Source organism: Physcomitrium patens, chromosome 7, assembly GCF_059467195.1.
Source record: "Physcomitrium patens ecotype Gransden chromosome 7, ASM5946719v1, whole genome shotgun sequence".
In the NCBI taxonomy this organism is placed as follows: Eukaryota; Viridiplantae; Streptophyta; class Bryopsida; order Funariales; family Funariaceae; genus Physcomitrium; species Physcomitrium patens.
This window is the reverse complement of record NC_143416.1, coordinates 9,651,498-9,666,210: the sequence shown is the minus strand read 5'-3', so window position 1 is coordinate 9,666,210 and position 14,713 is coordinate 9,651,498. Positions and strand designations below refer to the sequence as shown.

The 14,713-nt window shown below is 30.4% G+C and overlaps 1 protein-coding gene across 2 annotated transcripts; it reads right to left on the bottom strand.

The window, feature by feature from the left end:
• Positions 1-6,418: 6,418 nt before the first annotated feature.
• LOC112284334 (uncharacterized) lies at positions 6,419-9,013 on the bottom strand. 2 transcript variants are annotated; one of them, XM_024524048.3, is made up of 9 exons: positions 8,952-9,013; positions 8,706-8,846; positions 8,476-8,595; positions 8,018-8,084; positions 7,715-7,761; positions 7,413-7,500; positions 7,072-7,205; positions 6,793-6,891; positions 6,419-6,658 (listed from the first exon to the last, which is right to left on the bottom strand). In XM_024524048.3, exons 2-9 carry the CDS (start codon positions 8,802-8,804, stop codon positions 6,584-6,586), a joined length of 729 nt encoding a protein of 242 aa, XP_024379816.1. In that variant the 5' UTR covers positions 8,805-8,846; positions 8,952-9,013; the 3' UTR covers positions 6,419-6,583. The 2 variants fall into 2 exon arrangements, with proteins under 2 accessions (XP_024379816.1, XP_024379815.1); XM_024524047.3 differs by having other exon boundaries at positions 8,977-9,013.
• Between the last annotated feature and the right edge of the window lie 5,700 nt (positions 9,014-14,713).

Below are 14,713 nucleotides of genomic sequence, written 5' to 3'. Positions count from 1 at the left end.
GCAATATCAAGACTACTCGACCTTGTGACAAGTTGGACTATCGTAGGCTTAGCCCCTTTTCTGTTTTTGAACAGATCAACCCAGTTGCATATCGGTTACATCTACCGGAGTCAATAAAGATCCATCCTGTATTCCATGTGTCTCTTCTTGAACCATATAAGACAGTGGATATACAAGGAAGAAGACAAATGCCACCGCCTCCTATAGAAGTAGATAATAATGAAGAATTTGAGGTGGAAGAGATATTAGACTCAAGGCGGCGTCGAAATAAGCTGGAATATCTTGTTCATTGGCGCGGATATGATATTAGTGAATGCACATGGGAGCCATCCAGGAATCTAGCAAATGCATCAGCTAAAGTCAAAGTTTTTCATCAACGACATCCATCGAAACCAAGATGAAAATCTCTCTTATAAAAGAGACAAGATTGAGGCAAGATAACATTCAATTTCCTATCCTTGTTTGTAACTTCTTTGCATTTGTGACGCTAATTAGATGGAGAGCCAACAACCAACGGATTCAACTTAAGAACCTTCGTTTGCTGACCTCTCGGACGAGACATTACGATTGTCACAACCTTCAAGACGACGCAATCGAGATGAAGATCTTCAAGAACGACATGTTCTTCCTCGAATAGATGGTGAGATACAACGCGTTTGGTATCACGATTTGGGAAGGGACTCCCGATGTTTGGTGATTTTGCTAGAGGTAGGAACAACTCCTGATGGTGTTCCAAATATTCTATTCGAAGGAAGTTACGAAGGCCTCAACAATGATCAAATAACTGCGTGGTCTTCCTGCCCTGGTATGGGACACTACCGATGGTTGAGAGGCCCTATCAATCATCTTCGAAGAGAACAGAGATCAGAGTATGTGGCGAATACAATTCGTTGCATCATAGATTTCCTCAACATATGATGACCGCTCCTCGTGGAACTCGTCTCTAGAAGGGGGGGTAATGTCACGGCCATAATCATGTAAGCTAATAATTACATATAGAAATAGGTAGAAGTAAGTAAAAGTAGATAAAAGTAAGTTAATTCTATAATATTTAATATAGAAGCTTCCTAAAAACTTCCTAGACGCTGCTTTGACTTCATAGGTGTCTTTAATTGACTTTTTGAATTAGAAACGTGGTCAACAAGTTGGCCATGTGCCACACATGTTGTTAGCTTGAAGATCAAGCTAACTATGTGGCCTACACGTAGAAAAACTTGCCTTGTAAGTCAAGGCATGTGTCCTACAAAGTCAACACATATTGGAGGTCCTATAGAACGTCGCCACGTAGCCTCTTGTTAGATAGTATATATAGAGACAAGAGTGAAGGCTTCTTCACTCTTGTCAACTCCTTTCTTGCTTCTAGTCTAGTTTCAAGGGTCTCTAGTTTTCTTGTCTTTTGGCAATAGCCATTCTAGTTTCTCTTTTCAATATATATACTTATTATTCATATTTTGTTACTTTTCTTTGAGTGAAGGCTTACTTGTCTGAACTATTTTTTCATCGAGTTCTTGTCCTTGACACCTGCCAATCTTGTTGCTCCTTGTGGTGGTAAATTGAGTTGATACATCACAAGCATTAACTCCCTCAATTGCTCTTGCATTTGTGCCATTGCACTCTTGATTTCAACAAGTTCTGCCATGATAACACTTAAAAAAGAGAAGATATCTATTATCACTCAAGACAAATGGAGGAGAGGACTTGAGAACAAAGAAAATACTAAAAACAATACCAGTTTAGAAGAGGGTAATCCGCAACTTCTAATATGCTTATATCTTATAAAAAAAAAGAGGTAATCCATTCTTAATCAAGATTAGACAAAGCTCAGATATTATAGGTGTACTCTTATCAATCTTTCAAGGACAAGAACTCGATGAAAAAGCAATTCAGACAAGTGAGCCTTCACTCAAAGAAAGGTAGCAAAATATAAATAAACAAGTATGTATATTGAAAGAGAAATTGGAATGGCTATTGCCAAAAGACAAGAAAACTAGAGACCCTTGAAACTAGACTGGAAGCAAGAAAGGAGTTGACCAGAGTGAAGAAGGCTTCCCTCTTGTCTCTATATATACTATCTAACTAGAGGCTATGTGGCGACGTTCTATAGGACCTCCAATATGTGTTGACTTTGTAGGACACATGCCTTGACTTACAAGGTAAGTTTTTCTATGTGTGGGCCACATAGTTAGCTTGGTCTTCAAGCTAACATGTGTGGTACATGGCCAACTTGTTGACCACGTTTCTAATCCAAAAAGTCAATTAAAGACATCTATGAAGTCAAAGCAGCATCTATAAAGCTTCTAAAAAGCTTCCATATCAAATATTATAGAATTAACTTACTTTTATCTACTTTTACTTACTTTTATCTATTTGTATATGTAATTACTAGCTTACTTAAGTATGTCCGTGACAATATGTACGGATATATATCCTTCTTATACACGTCATAATAGAAGGCTTTAATTTAAAGACAATTCATTTGAATAATATGACATTTACTTTTCTACAGATACATATTTTTTGATTTATAAAGATGTTAAATTATTCACAAACTTCTATTAGTGTGTTGATTAGATTATATAATAGACTATATATTTAGTAAAAATAATGTGAGTGAATATAAATATATATATATATATATATATATATAATATTACAACTATAAAATTATAAATATAAACATTTAAATTATATATAAATGATTTTATAAGCTTTAATATATATATATATATATATATATATATATATATAGATATATATATATATATAGATATGAATTTTTAAAAATTAAGTTGTTGGTAGATAGCTATTATAGACATACGCATGTAAGCCAGTAATTACATGTATAAATAGGTTGAAGTAAGTAAAAGTAGGTAAAAGTAAGTTAATTCTATAATATTTGCTATGAAAGCTTTTTAGAAGCTTCCTAGACACTGCTTTGACTTTATAGGTGTCTTTAATTGATTTTTTGGATTAGAAACGTGGTCAACAAGTTGGGCATGTGCTACACATGTTAGCTTGAAGACCAAGCTAACTATATGGCCCCCACATAGAAAAACTTGCCTTGTAAGTCAAGGCATGTGTCCTACAAAGTCAATATATATTGGAGGTCCTATAGAACATTGCCATGTAGCTCCTAATTAGATAGTATATATAGAGACAAGAGTGAAGTCTTCTTCACTCTTGTCAATTCCTTTCTTGCTTCTAGTCTACTTTCAAGGATTTCTAGTTTTCTTGTCTTTTGGCAATAGCCATTACAGTTTCTTTCTTAATATATATATTGAGTTATTTCTATTTTTTCATCTTTCTTTGAGAGAAGTCTCACGTGTTTATTTATTTTTATTAAGTTCTTGTCTTTGACAATAGCTTTTTTAAGAATATTTATCTTGTAATATACTACCAAGTCTGAAACAAAAAATCTAGATAGCTTTTTATAATAATAAGAATACATGAAAATAAAGTTTCATTAGGTAATTTTAAATATACATAATTTTGGACATTTTAGTCTTCTTAATATATATATTAAGAAGATTTTTAATATGATAAAATTCAAGCTAAAATTGTGCAAGTAAAAAATTTATATATGATTTATATTTACTAAATTAGCTTAAATAATAGAAGAAATAATTAAATTATCTTATTAAAAGATCTTTTAAATTTTATATGGTATTAATAGTATATAAAATAGTATTTTTTGATATTTTTTTTGTAAGAAAAAAACTTTAATATTATACACACACACACACACATACACACACACACATATATATATATATATATTTCAAATCTTCTTCTTTTGATATTTGATGAAGGATTTTAAAATTATCTTTTTATCCTATTTACAACACATTGAATAGCTTTTATCAAAGAATATGAAATTGGATATTTCAATTTTTTTTTATTAATATTTATATGTTATGTAATACTACAAATAATTTTAAGATATTTCTATTTTGATAAATATGAATAAAGTATTATAAATATTAAACTCTTTTAAAAATATTATTTAACAAAAATCTTGTTCTTTTACAATATTCTAGTGTTTTTAAGAAAATAATTTTTTATTTTTATATTATTAATTCAAGAATTTTTATATAGAAAGAATAATTTTTAAAGATTTAAGTAATTTTTTTAACTATATATGTATATATATATATATATATATATATATATATATATATTCTAAATATATAATTTTAAAAGAAAAAATATACTCTAAAAGTAATTAATTTATATTCTTTAAAATAGATTATTATCTTTTAAGAAATAAGAAGATCCATTTGTTTTAAGAAGATATAGCATTTTTAGTAATAATATCATCATTTTCAAAATTTGAAGAATAGAAAACCAAGAAATCAAGGGGTAGAATAAAAAATAAAAGATTAGGTTATAAACAAAACTATATAGAAGGCTTCAAATAACTTACCACTTTAATTGTTCTAAAACTTATACTAGTAAGCTTAAGATATTTCTTATCTTACTATATATATATTCTATAGAATCTTCTAGAGGAGATTTTGAAAGTTGGAATATATATAAATTTTTAATTTAAATAAGAAAATTTGATAAAATTTTACACACTTTTAGATGGTCATAAATGAATATAGATGGGTTTAAGAGGTTATTAGAGAATCTGAAGGATTTAAGAGGTTATATAAAGATCTATATATATATATATATATATATATATAAACACATATAATTGAAGAATTTACTATGTCTAAAAAAGTAGCAATGGTAATTCTTTTTTTTTTTTTTTTTTTTTTTTTTTTTTTGTTAAGTTTTACTTAAATTTTGTTTTACTTAAATTCGTGAAATAAATAGACACTATTTATTTCGTTTCAAACTTTTTAAATGAACCAATGATATATTTAATGTATCACTATTATAAAATTTAATTATATATAAATTGGAGTCCAAAAATAAATATAATACTTAAATTAAAAATTGCTTAAGTAATTTAGATAGAAAAGACATAATATCTAAAAATAAAAATAAAATTTTTGAATAAAAAATATCTATCTATAGTAGACATTATTTGTCAAAGACATAAGTCTAGATAGATTTTATGTGGTATAATATGTTTATATATAAAGCAAATATATATATATATATATATATATATATATTTTGTAAGGTATTAGAGTAGTATTTTCTAAATACAAAGAAACTAGAAAAACTTAAATTTAAAGAGAAGATCAAAAAATTGTCAAGAAGATTAAGGAAAGCCTAAATCATGCCTCTTGCTATTTAGAAGGCCATATAGAAGCTTCCTAAGGATGTGCCAAGTGTCAAAATTGCAGATAACTCCTCCTCAAAGTTTCTAAAATTTCATGTTACCTCCAAGGCTATCTTAAAATCTAATCTACATCTTAAAAGCTCACATGATGTTTCTTGAGAAACATATAATCTTTCACATGATGTTCCTACCTACTTTTATTTATCTTAATAGCCTAGATTTTTGTGACACTTTTTATTACAAGTGTTGTACCCAAATACTACAACACTTTTCCAAATTTAAAAAATAAAGATAAAACTATATCTTAACTAGAAAGTCTTTAAAATCCACAATACAACTTGGATACTAACCACATCCAACAACAACAAAAATGAATAAATGTACAATCAAACAAAAATCCAATACTTTTACAAAGAATCATTGTTCTTCTTAAATTGCAACAAGTTTCAGTTCTTGTACAAATTGAAGTGTTTTCCAAACTCTACAGAAAGGAATAAGACAAGTAGTGATTCCTTGATCAGAGCTGCCGACACTCGAATTCTAGTTGTTGATTCTGTCGCTGCAATCAAGAAAATAACTGGATTCCGAATCAGTTGAGCCCCCAATTTGCTGTCACCGAACTGCCTGGCCCAACTTTGTTTCTTTTATTTTTTCCCAGTTGGTCGTATGAGGCTCCAGCGACGATAAAACTCTAATTTTCCAAGCGATTTTCTTTACTGATCTAGGATGCTTTGCTTAGTGATCAATTCACTGTGTTGGTGCAAGCACCCACGCAACATCAGAATACACACATTCTTAGCACCGGTAGCCGTTTATAAGCAGGTCAGATACGAAGCACTTGCGAGGAAATGGGCATGATACAAACAATATAAGATGGTTTGCGTCGAGCCTGGCTTGGGAATGAATTTCGCCACTGAGGTACCAACCATGGGGATCATCAGTCGAATCTGTTGCCCCCAACGACGCACAAATAGCAGCGGTTACTCTTGCCTAGAAAGCTAAGCATTTATTCCAATGGTGTCGGAGAATTGCTACCAGAGCTTAGCAATGAGCTTATTGAAGCCTCGGCATGGATTCATTAAGAAAATTCACAGCCAATGCTACATCAAGTAGAGTGCTAATCAAGAAAAGCACTTTCTCCCATTCAATTGGCAGAATCGGATTTCAAAAAATCAAAAGATATGTCCGGAATTCCAAATTTTATTTTCAAATACTTTTTGGGTACGGTGAGAAAATGAACGCTTGATAATGTTTAATATGATAAGAATCTGATGATAAGAATCTTATCCAGAAACAATATTGGGCAAACAAAATTGCCAATAGTGCTAGTAGCGGTCGAGCTCAGGATTACTGTCTCCCTGGATATGATCGTGCTCCAAATATAGTAGATCCAACTCTCACGTTCGTACTTCCCATCTCAATCTGAAATCCAAGTAACAGTAGTAAGCTAAACGCAGCCACGGACATGTTATCGGCAGTGTGAATGACGGTTCTGACCTTGCCAGGTGCAACAGCTTAAGATGAATGAGAGAGCCAGGTTTTGTAAGAGGACTTACGGCAAGTTCAAAGTCCCCCGACATGCCCATGGATAGCTCACATTCCTCCACTGGAATCTCAAGCTCTTTACACACTTTTTCCCTGCAATTCACCAGAGTCTGTGTCCAGCACGAAATTACTTAGACATGACCCTGGTAGTAGGCCAATCAGACAGGGGCTTCTTGGAAAAGGGGACTCAGAAATGACAACTTCAGATTTACAAAAATGCAGGCATGTAGGGCTTCAGCAAGAAACAAATGTAATCACCAAATGTTTTTCAAGTGCAAGCGAACAACTACCTTGAAAAATTCAGCAGTGGATGAGTAACCAAGCATGCCGATGGTCATCAATCCTGAGAATCTCAGATTTGGGCACTCTTCCTTCAAGTGTTTTGCCAGATCCACACACTCCGAAGGATTCACTCCTGATTTAGCTGCCGTCACAAACAAGAACAATCAACACTGTCAGACAAACACGCCATCTTAGAAACAGCCCTCTCTTACGACGCTAATTAGTTTTTTTTTTGAACCTAGTTAAATTTTGGAACCAAAGTTGTAACACTGTCAGACAAATACGCCATCTTAGAACCTGATCTTTCTGAGGATTCCCAAGAAAAAACGAGGAAAATGATGATGCTTACATTCCTCCCTACTGGTGTTCACTTGCACAAGGACACTCAAAGGTGGTCTTCCAAGTCCACTCACCGCTCGATTCAAGTGATTTGCTACCTGCAAAAATGTAGTTCACATATACATCGTATCAAGCATATGACAGTTTGTTCAACACTAAACTTCACAGCACATACATTCATGTGTAAATATGTCTTATCCGGTGCTTTGGTCTTAGTATGAACGATTCTCGGATCTCTTTACCATTTGAAGTTAAATAAAAGTCAAATCGATAATAAATGATAAACAAATAATTTAAGAGGCAAAAACGTACCTTCTGGCTGTCAACGCCTTCTACCATGTACAGGTTCGGAACGCTGGCTGAAGTTCAGGAACAGAAACATCAGCCTCAAAAGTGCGAATCAGCAACCTGAGAAAAGCCACTGTATTCTGGGAAAATATTTCACCGCTAATCATGCTTTCTAAGACACACAACCACTGGAAAGAGAGACTTTGCTAAACAATGTGCACAATCGGTGACATGCGCGTTGTCCTTCAATAGTATGCATTGGAAATGTAGAGAATGCCCCTCTGGGGATCATGAAACCCTTCGCTGAATGTAGAAAGAGGATCTTACTGATAAGAGCTTTCGCTTTGTTACTTTGAAGATGTCCGATGAAGTGCCACTTGATGTCCTGGGGTAACTACTCAGACCAACAACCGTGAGTTCAATATGTGATCAGAACGTTCATAATCTCTAAACCAACCTAGAAAACTTATACAACACACATACACATACACAGACACATACTTTCCAACTTCAGGCTCAATAGTAAAGATATCAGAAATCCTAACCAGCAGAACAATGTCCAGAACACGATTCGCAACAATTTTCCACGGGGATTGCGCATGCAAGGTTATTATTGAGTCACACGGATTTTCCACGGAGAAATGCACCACACCATGCCGAAGAATCAATTAGGTCTAGCGGGATAGTGAAACCTAAACTTATTTACAGGCACAACCCATGAAGAGATCGTAAAAATAAGAACAGAAATCAGCGAAATTTACGAAGAGGTCCCAAACCAAGAATACCTGAGGGGCTTTGTCAATAAGTTCTTGCACATAATTCTCTCCGAAGTGTCGATGCCCAGCATCGTAAACCTCCTGAACCAGTTCCACCGGCTTCGTTTTGCTCACCGCCACAAGTCGCACCTGCACTGGAACACGAGGTCGTTACAGAGCAAAACTAACCGTCACACTTGGGGTTGCCGTTGGAATTCAGAGAAGCAGGAGGGCAATCTCGCGCAGTAACGAGACGGCACCTGGGAGGCGGGCCGATTAGCACGCTCGCTGGCTTGACTCACGCGCTGCATCACATTTCGCAGAGCTTGCACTGCGACGCTCTCCGCTCTGGCCATCATCGCTGCTCCTGCTGCTGCTGCTGCAACCCTTTCCACCCACTCCTGCACCCATTTCCCCTCTCAACCAATCAAGCTTTTGCAAAATTGGGTACCTCGAATTGCACAGAAACAGCTCCAACAATCACCAAAAGCCAGCAATTTCTCAACTGGGTCGCTCCGCAATCACACTTACAAGCGCCGGAATCCCGCTCTCTCCCACCAGCCAGCGCCTCTCGCGTTGCAGATCTTGTGGAGGTGGATTGCTCCTTCTTGTGGCTTCAATCCTGAGGAATCCACCAAATCCACCCACATTGCGAGGTTTGCATGTGTCTGTGAGTTATCCTGAATGTATGTCCCCCCACTTTTGTATATATATATTTTTTTTTTGTGTTTTAGGTATACAAAAGTAAATAGAAAACCATAGTTTGAGGGATACGGTGGGTTACTCTTCTACATTTTGTTCACCTAGATTGAATTTTGTAGCTTTATTTATAATCCTCCTATTTGTGAAAATGAATGTAATACGGCCATTTCTTGCATGAGATTTAATTGTCTTTTTTTAAGTTTTTTTTTTTTTTTTTTTTTTTTTTTCCTCCTAGCACATTACTTGGTTGCATTTTATGAAGATTTTAGAGCAATTTTCTTCTTACTTGTAGCAGGTTTTAAAGTTAGTTCTTTTCATCCATTTATTCTCTTTGATGCTTTCCTAAGTGAAAGAAATATTGGATTTGGAGTATTTGGAGCTTTTTGATAAGAAATGATGTTAGTGATAATATTTAATATCTAAGTTAGAAAGAAATATTTAAATTAGAAAAGAATGTACTAGATACTTTGACAAACAAACCATGAATTTCTTTTGAGATTTTTCTTTAAAATTATTATAGATATAATTCGTTTTTTTTTGTTTTTATAAAATCTTTGAAATTCAAATATCTAATTTGGAATAAAAAAATCCTTAAAAATATCATATTTGGTGATTTTTTAAAATATTTATATTTAATTTTTTAATTTAAATTATTTTATTCTAAATTTTTATTTTTATTTTTATTTTTTATTATTTATCATTTATTATTTGATTGCTTATTTTAATTATATATGCAAGTCATTTACAACATTTTAAAATAATTACTATAAAAAATTGATTAATTTTTATATTTAAAATGATTAATATCATTTCATTTTGATAGATTTTATTTTAATATTTTAAACTTTTAAAAATAATTTTTATCTATTTTAAATATGAATATATTTATACTTATATATATATATATATATATATATATATATTTATACTTATATATATATATATATATATATATATATATATATATATATATATATATATATACTAGTAGAAATATGTAACATTGGCTATGTTTTTATGCTAGATTTAACACAATATGGTGATATTTCCATAATATACATAATGTGTAGTTAATATTTTATCTACTAGAATGGTATTGTCAAGGATACATTGTATAGGAGACCAAACAAGAATTTGAATAGAAGAATTTCAACAAAAAAACTAACAAGAACTTGATTAAATTAGATGAGTACAAGATTAATACTAAGAAAAGTAAACTAAAGCTCTAAAACATATATTGTTGAGATTGAAGATCTCTTCAACCTTGGCTCTAATATATACTAGGTATTAGAAAGCTCCTCGAGAAGTTTCCATGTTGCTTGAAGATGAAGCAACTTTAGAAAGATTCTTAAGAAGTTTCTATGTTGCTTGAAGACAAAGCAATCTTAGAAAGTTGCTTGAAGATGAAGCAACTCTAAAAAGCTTCTTAGACAACTTCCTTAATTCTCCAAGAATTTTCTAGAATCTATTAGAATATTTTAGAAATCTTTTAGAATCTTTTAAAACTTATTAAGATATTTTAAGGATATTTTAAAAATCTTCTTATTAGATGTCTATAACATCAATTCCCTTTTTAATTCTAAGCTCTATAAAGAGCATCAATTTCATATTTGCAATGGAATGACCAAAGCTCAAGCATCATCTTCAAGGTTTTCTTGTTTGAGTTGACTGTAGCATGGACATTTTCTTCTTTGAGAGGGTCCAATTTTATCTTAAGGATAATCTTGCAAATGTTGTAAGAGTTGAAAAGGTTGATCTGATAGTAGTGATATGAAAAGTTCCAATTCTAATTCTATTTTGAGATTCATAATCTAAAGATTGTCTAAACACTTTCTAATTCAACATATTGGATCATAAATTGGATACACTAAACTCTAAGATTGCTATGAGCAATACTTATTCTCTTTGTTATATATAATATTCTAATAATAGCTTCATAGAGAAGTCATCTTAAAATAGGTTTAGATTTTTGAGAATAGTGTTGATAAAACTCTTGAATCTTTTGTAGTGTATTAACTAGATTTGTTGCTAATTCCCATGTATACTCATTGATATCATAGCTGCACCAAGAAAAAAAATATTCCAATTTGCTTCTTCTTTGCCAAGAATCATTGACCTTTTCTACTTCATCTTCTACATGATTATGTATTTCAATGTAAGGTAGTGATGGTTGGATTCTTCTTACAATAGTTCATTCTAAATAAACTTCTAAGAGAGAAACATGAAAGACTAGATGTACTTTTATGGATGTGGGTAGTTCCAACTAATATGCTACTAGATTGATTTACTTTTTAATATAAAATGGCTCCTATCTTTGGTAGTCTAACTTATTGCAAGGTTGATTAATCTTAATATTTTGTCAAAGAAACCATACTTTATTTCCAACTTAAAAAATAAGAAATTCTTTTCTAAATTTATCTGAAGATGTTTTGTAAGAATCTTGAGCTACTTGTAAATAGAGCTTCAAAGTTATCTAGAGTTGTGACTATTATTTTGCAAGATCTTCAACTACTCGATTTTCATCCTAAAGTATATTTAACAAATAAAGCTTTAAATGGTAACCATAATTGGTTTAAAATAGTGTTTATTGAATTGAAGCATAAAGAATATTATTATGAGTAAACTTTATTAAAAATAAATATGAAGTCCAATCATCTTATTGATAGTTGATAGTACATCACAAATATTGCTTCAAAAATTGATTGACTTCTTTTGTTTGACCATTGATTTGAAGGTGGAAGGCAAAAAAAAGTTTGATATCTACCTTCAATATTTCAAAAAAGAATTTTTAAAACTTTGATATGAATTGAGATCCTCAATCAAAAATGATGTCATTAAGTAGGTCATAATATATATATATATATATATATATATATATATATATATATATATTATAAAAAAAAAGCCTTGCTGTTTCTTCTCCAAAAATTATTCTTTTGTATGAGACAAAATGTGCCATCTTTTTAAGTCAATTCACAACAATATAGATGGTATCAAATGTAATTGATGGGAGCAAATTATTGATGAAATCCATTGATACTAAAGACCATGGTTACTTTGAAATTGGCAATGGTTGTAAAAGTCTATAAAGACTATGACAAGAATTCTTGGTTCTTCAATATATATCACACGAGATGACAAAGTCTTTTACAGTCTTCTACATTTGAGGTCACTAAAAATCTTAAGAGATAAGTGTTAATTTTTTTTTAAACCCAAAATATTTTGTAGCTGAAAAATCATGATGAGATTGAAGAACATGAATTCATTAGCTCTTTTTGAATATATAAACAATCTTTGTAATATAAAAGATCTTTCACAAACTTAAACTTGTTGTTGTCAAGGCACTCTTTAATATTACAAACTAATGATTCCTTTGTTGACACTGTAAGAATTTATTCAAGAAAACTTAAATCAATAAGTGTAATTATAGAAGTAGCATAAAGATAAAATTATTCTGGCTTCAAGAGAGTGGTATATTGTTGATAAAATGCTGCTTCTTTGATCTTTGGAGCAAGATATGATCTCTTTAATAAAATGTATGATAGTCCTTGTTGCTTCTTTAGTTGATATGTAATTACAAAATCAAAATAAAATAATGACATATTCCAATAAGGTTGGCAATAATTCAAAATTCAATTTGACATGAAATATTCTAAGTTTTTATAATTTATATATATAATCATAGGATATGTAGTGCCTTCTAGCAAATAATGTCATTTTTGAAAAGTATCTATAATCATACTAAGTTTTTTATTGTAAATCTCATAATTAATCTCTGTAGTTGAAAACTTTTTAGAATAGAATGCAATTAGATAGAACTTTTCATCCTTTCTTATTTGTGATAGTACATCTTCTAATACAAAGTCAAAAACATCAATTTTCAAATAAAAGACTTTTGTGAAATCTAGATGCATTAAAATTAGAGCTATAATAAAAAATACTTTCAAATTTTGAAAAATCTTTTGTGTATAAGATCTCTATTTTAATTTGTCTTTGGATGTCAATTGAATGAAAAAAGCAACAACTTAAGAATAATTTTTGATAAATATTTGATAAAAATTATCAAATCTAAGAAAATATTGTACATCTTATATTGTCTTTAGAATTGTCTATTCTATTACAACTTCAACTTTCTTTTAGTCTATCAAAAGCTTTCATTAGATATAATATATCCAAAAAATTCTACTTTGGTTGATAGAATAAATATTTTTTAAATTTGGCATATAATCATATATTTCATAATTGTTGTAAGATTAATCTTATATATTCTTGATATTCTTCAAGAATCTTAGAATAGATTAAAATATCATCAAGTTAATAAACAATAAACTTGTCTATAAATTATAAAAAATATCATTCATCAAATGTTGAAATATAGCTAGAGCATTTTGCAATCCAAAAGGCATGACATTATATTCAAAATGTCCATATTTCAATAAAAATTTTGTCTTTCATTCATCCTCTTTTTTAATTTATATCAAATTATACGCTCTATGGAGATCTATTTTAATATAGATCTTACCTTGATTGTGTTGCTCCAAAAGCCTTAATATCAATAGTAATGGATAACAATTCTTCAATGTTATTTTATTGAGGCCATGATAATTAATACACATTTATAAAGTTTCATCTTTTTTCTTCACAAAAAATATTGGTGCACTTCTAGAAATTTGGAATACCAAATAAAGTTCTTTACAAGATTTTTATTGATGTAATTCTTCAATGCCAAAATCTCATTTTGTAATAGGTTGTAGATTGTACCAAATGGTGGTTGAGCCCTTTTTTGAAGATCGATGGCATAATCATGCAATTGATGCTCTGGCAATATATTAATATTTTTTTTTGAAAACAACTTGAAACTCCTCATATTGTTTTAGGATACTTACTAATAAGCTTATTTCTTCATAAGTTGGAGTTGCATAAATGATAGATGGTATTTCTTTCTTAGTTGTTTTCATAAAAGACCTTGCTCTAAGAAATAAAGACTTTACTATTAATGACTACTTGATAGATTTTATCCAAAAGAATTCTATGAAAAATTGAGCTTTATAAAACCTCCAGTCTATAGATGGATTATAACTTTTCAACCATAAAAGTTTTAAAATGATAAGATTAGATAAAGATCTAATAATATTTACTATTATTTTATTATTATAGCTCTCAAATAATATTTTTAGTAATATAGTTTCATGAATAATATTACATAAAGATAAGGTTGACCATCTATTATTTCTACATATATAAGTTTTGACTTTTGATTTAAAGAAATTTCATAAAGTTAAAAAATTCTTCATCTAAAAAATAAGTAGATGCTCTTGAATCTAATAAGGCATTTTTTAAAATTTTTTATAGATCAAGAAATAAAGATATAATAAAATAATGGGTATGTTGGACAAAAAAGAGAGATCTTGATGAATTTGAAGTGTTGAAATGTCCAATTGCATGGTTCCTATTGTGACTAAGTTTTTTCATTTTTTTAAATGATTGTACTCCTAATCTTGATTGAATGTTGTTTCTTTGGATAATTATAAGAGTTGTAGAATTTTTTACCACAATACAAGTATAG

What these genes read in the sequence shown, in the direction of transcription:
- LOC112284334 (XM_024524048.3), bottom strand. Translation starts at nt 8,804, where the DNA reads ATGATGGCCAGAGCGGAGAGCGTCGCAGTGCAAGCTCTGCGAAATGTG. An exon ending in CTAATCGGCCCGCCTCCCAG is followed by an intron (nt 8,596 to 8,705) that starts GTGCCGTCTCGT and finishes GTTCCAGTGCAG; the next exon opens with GTGCGACTTGTGGCGGTGAG. An exon ending in AAGGCGTTGACAGCCAGAAG is followed by an intron (nt 7,501 to 7,714) that starts GTACGTTTTTGC and finishes ACATTTTTGCAG; the next exon opens with GTAGCAAATCACTTGAATCG.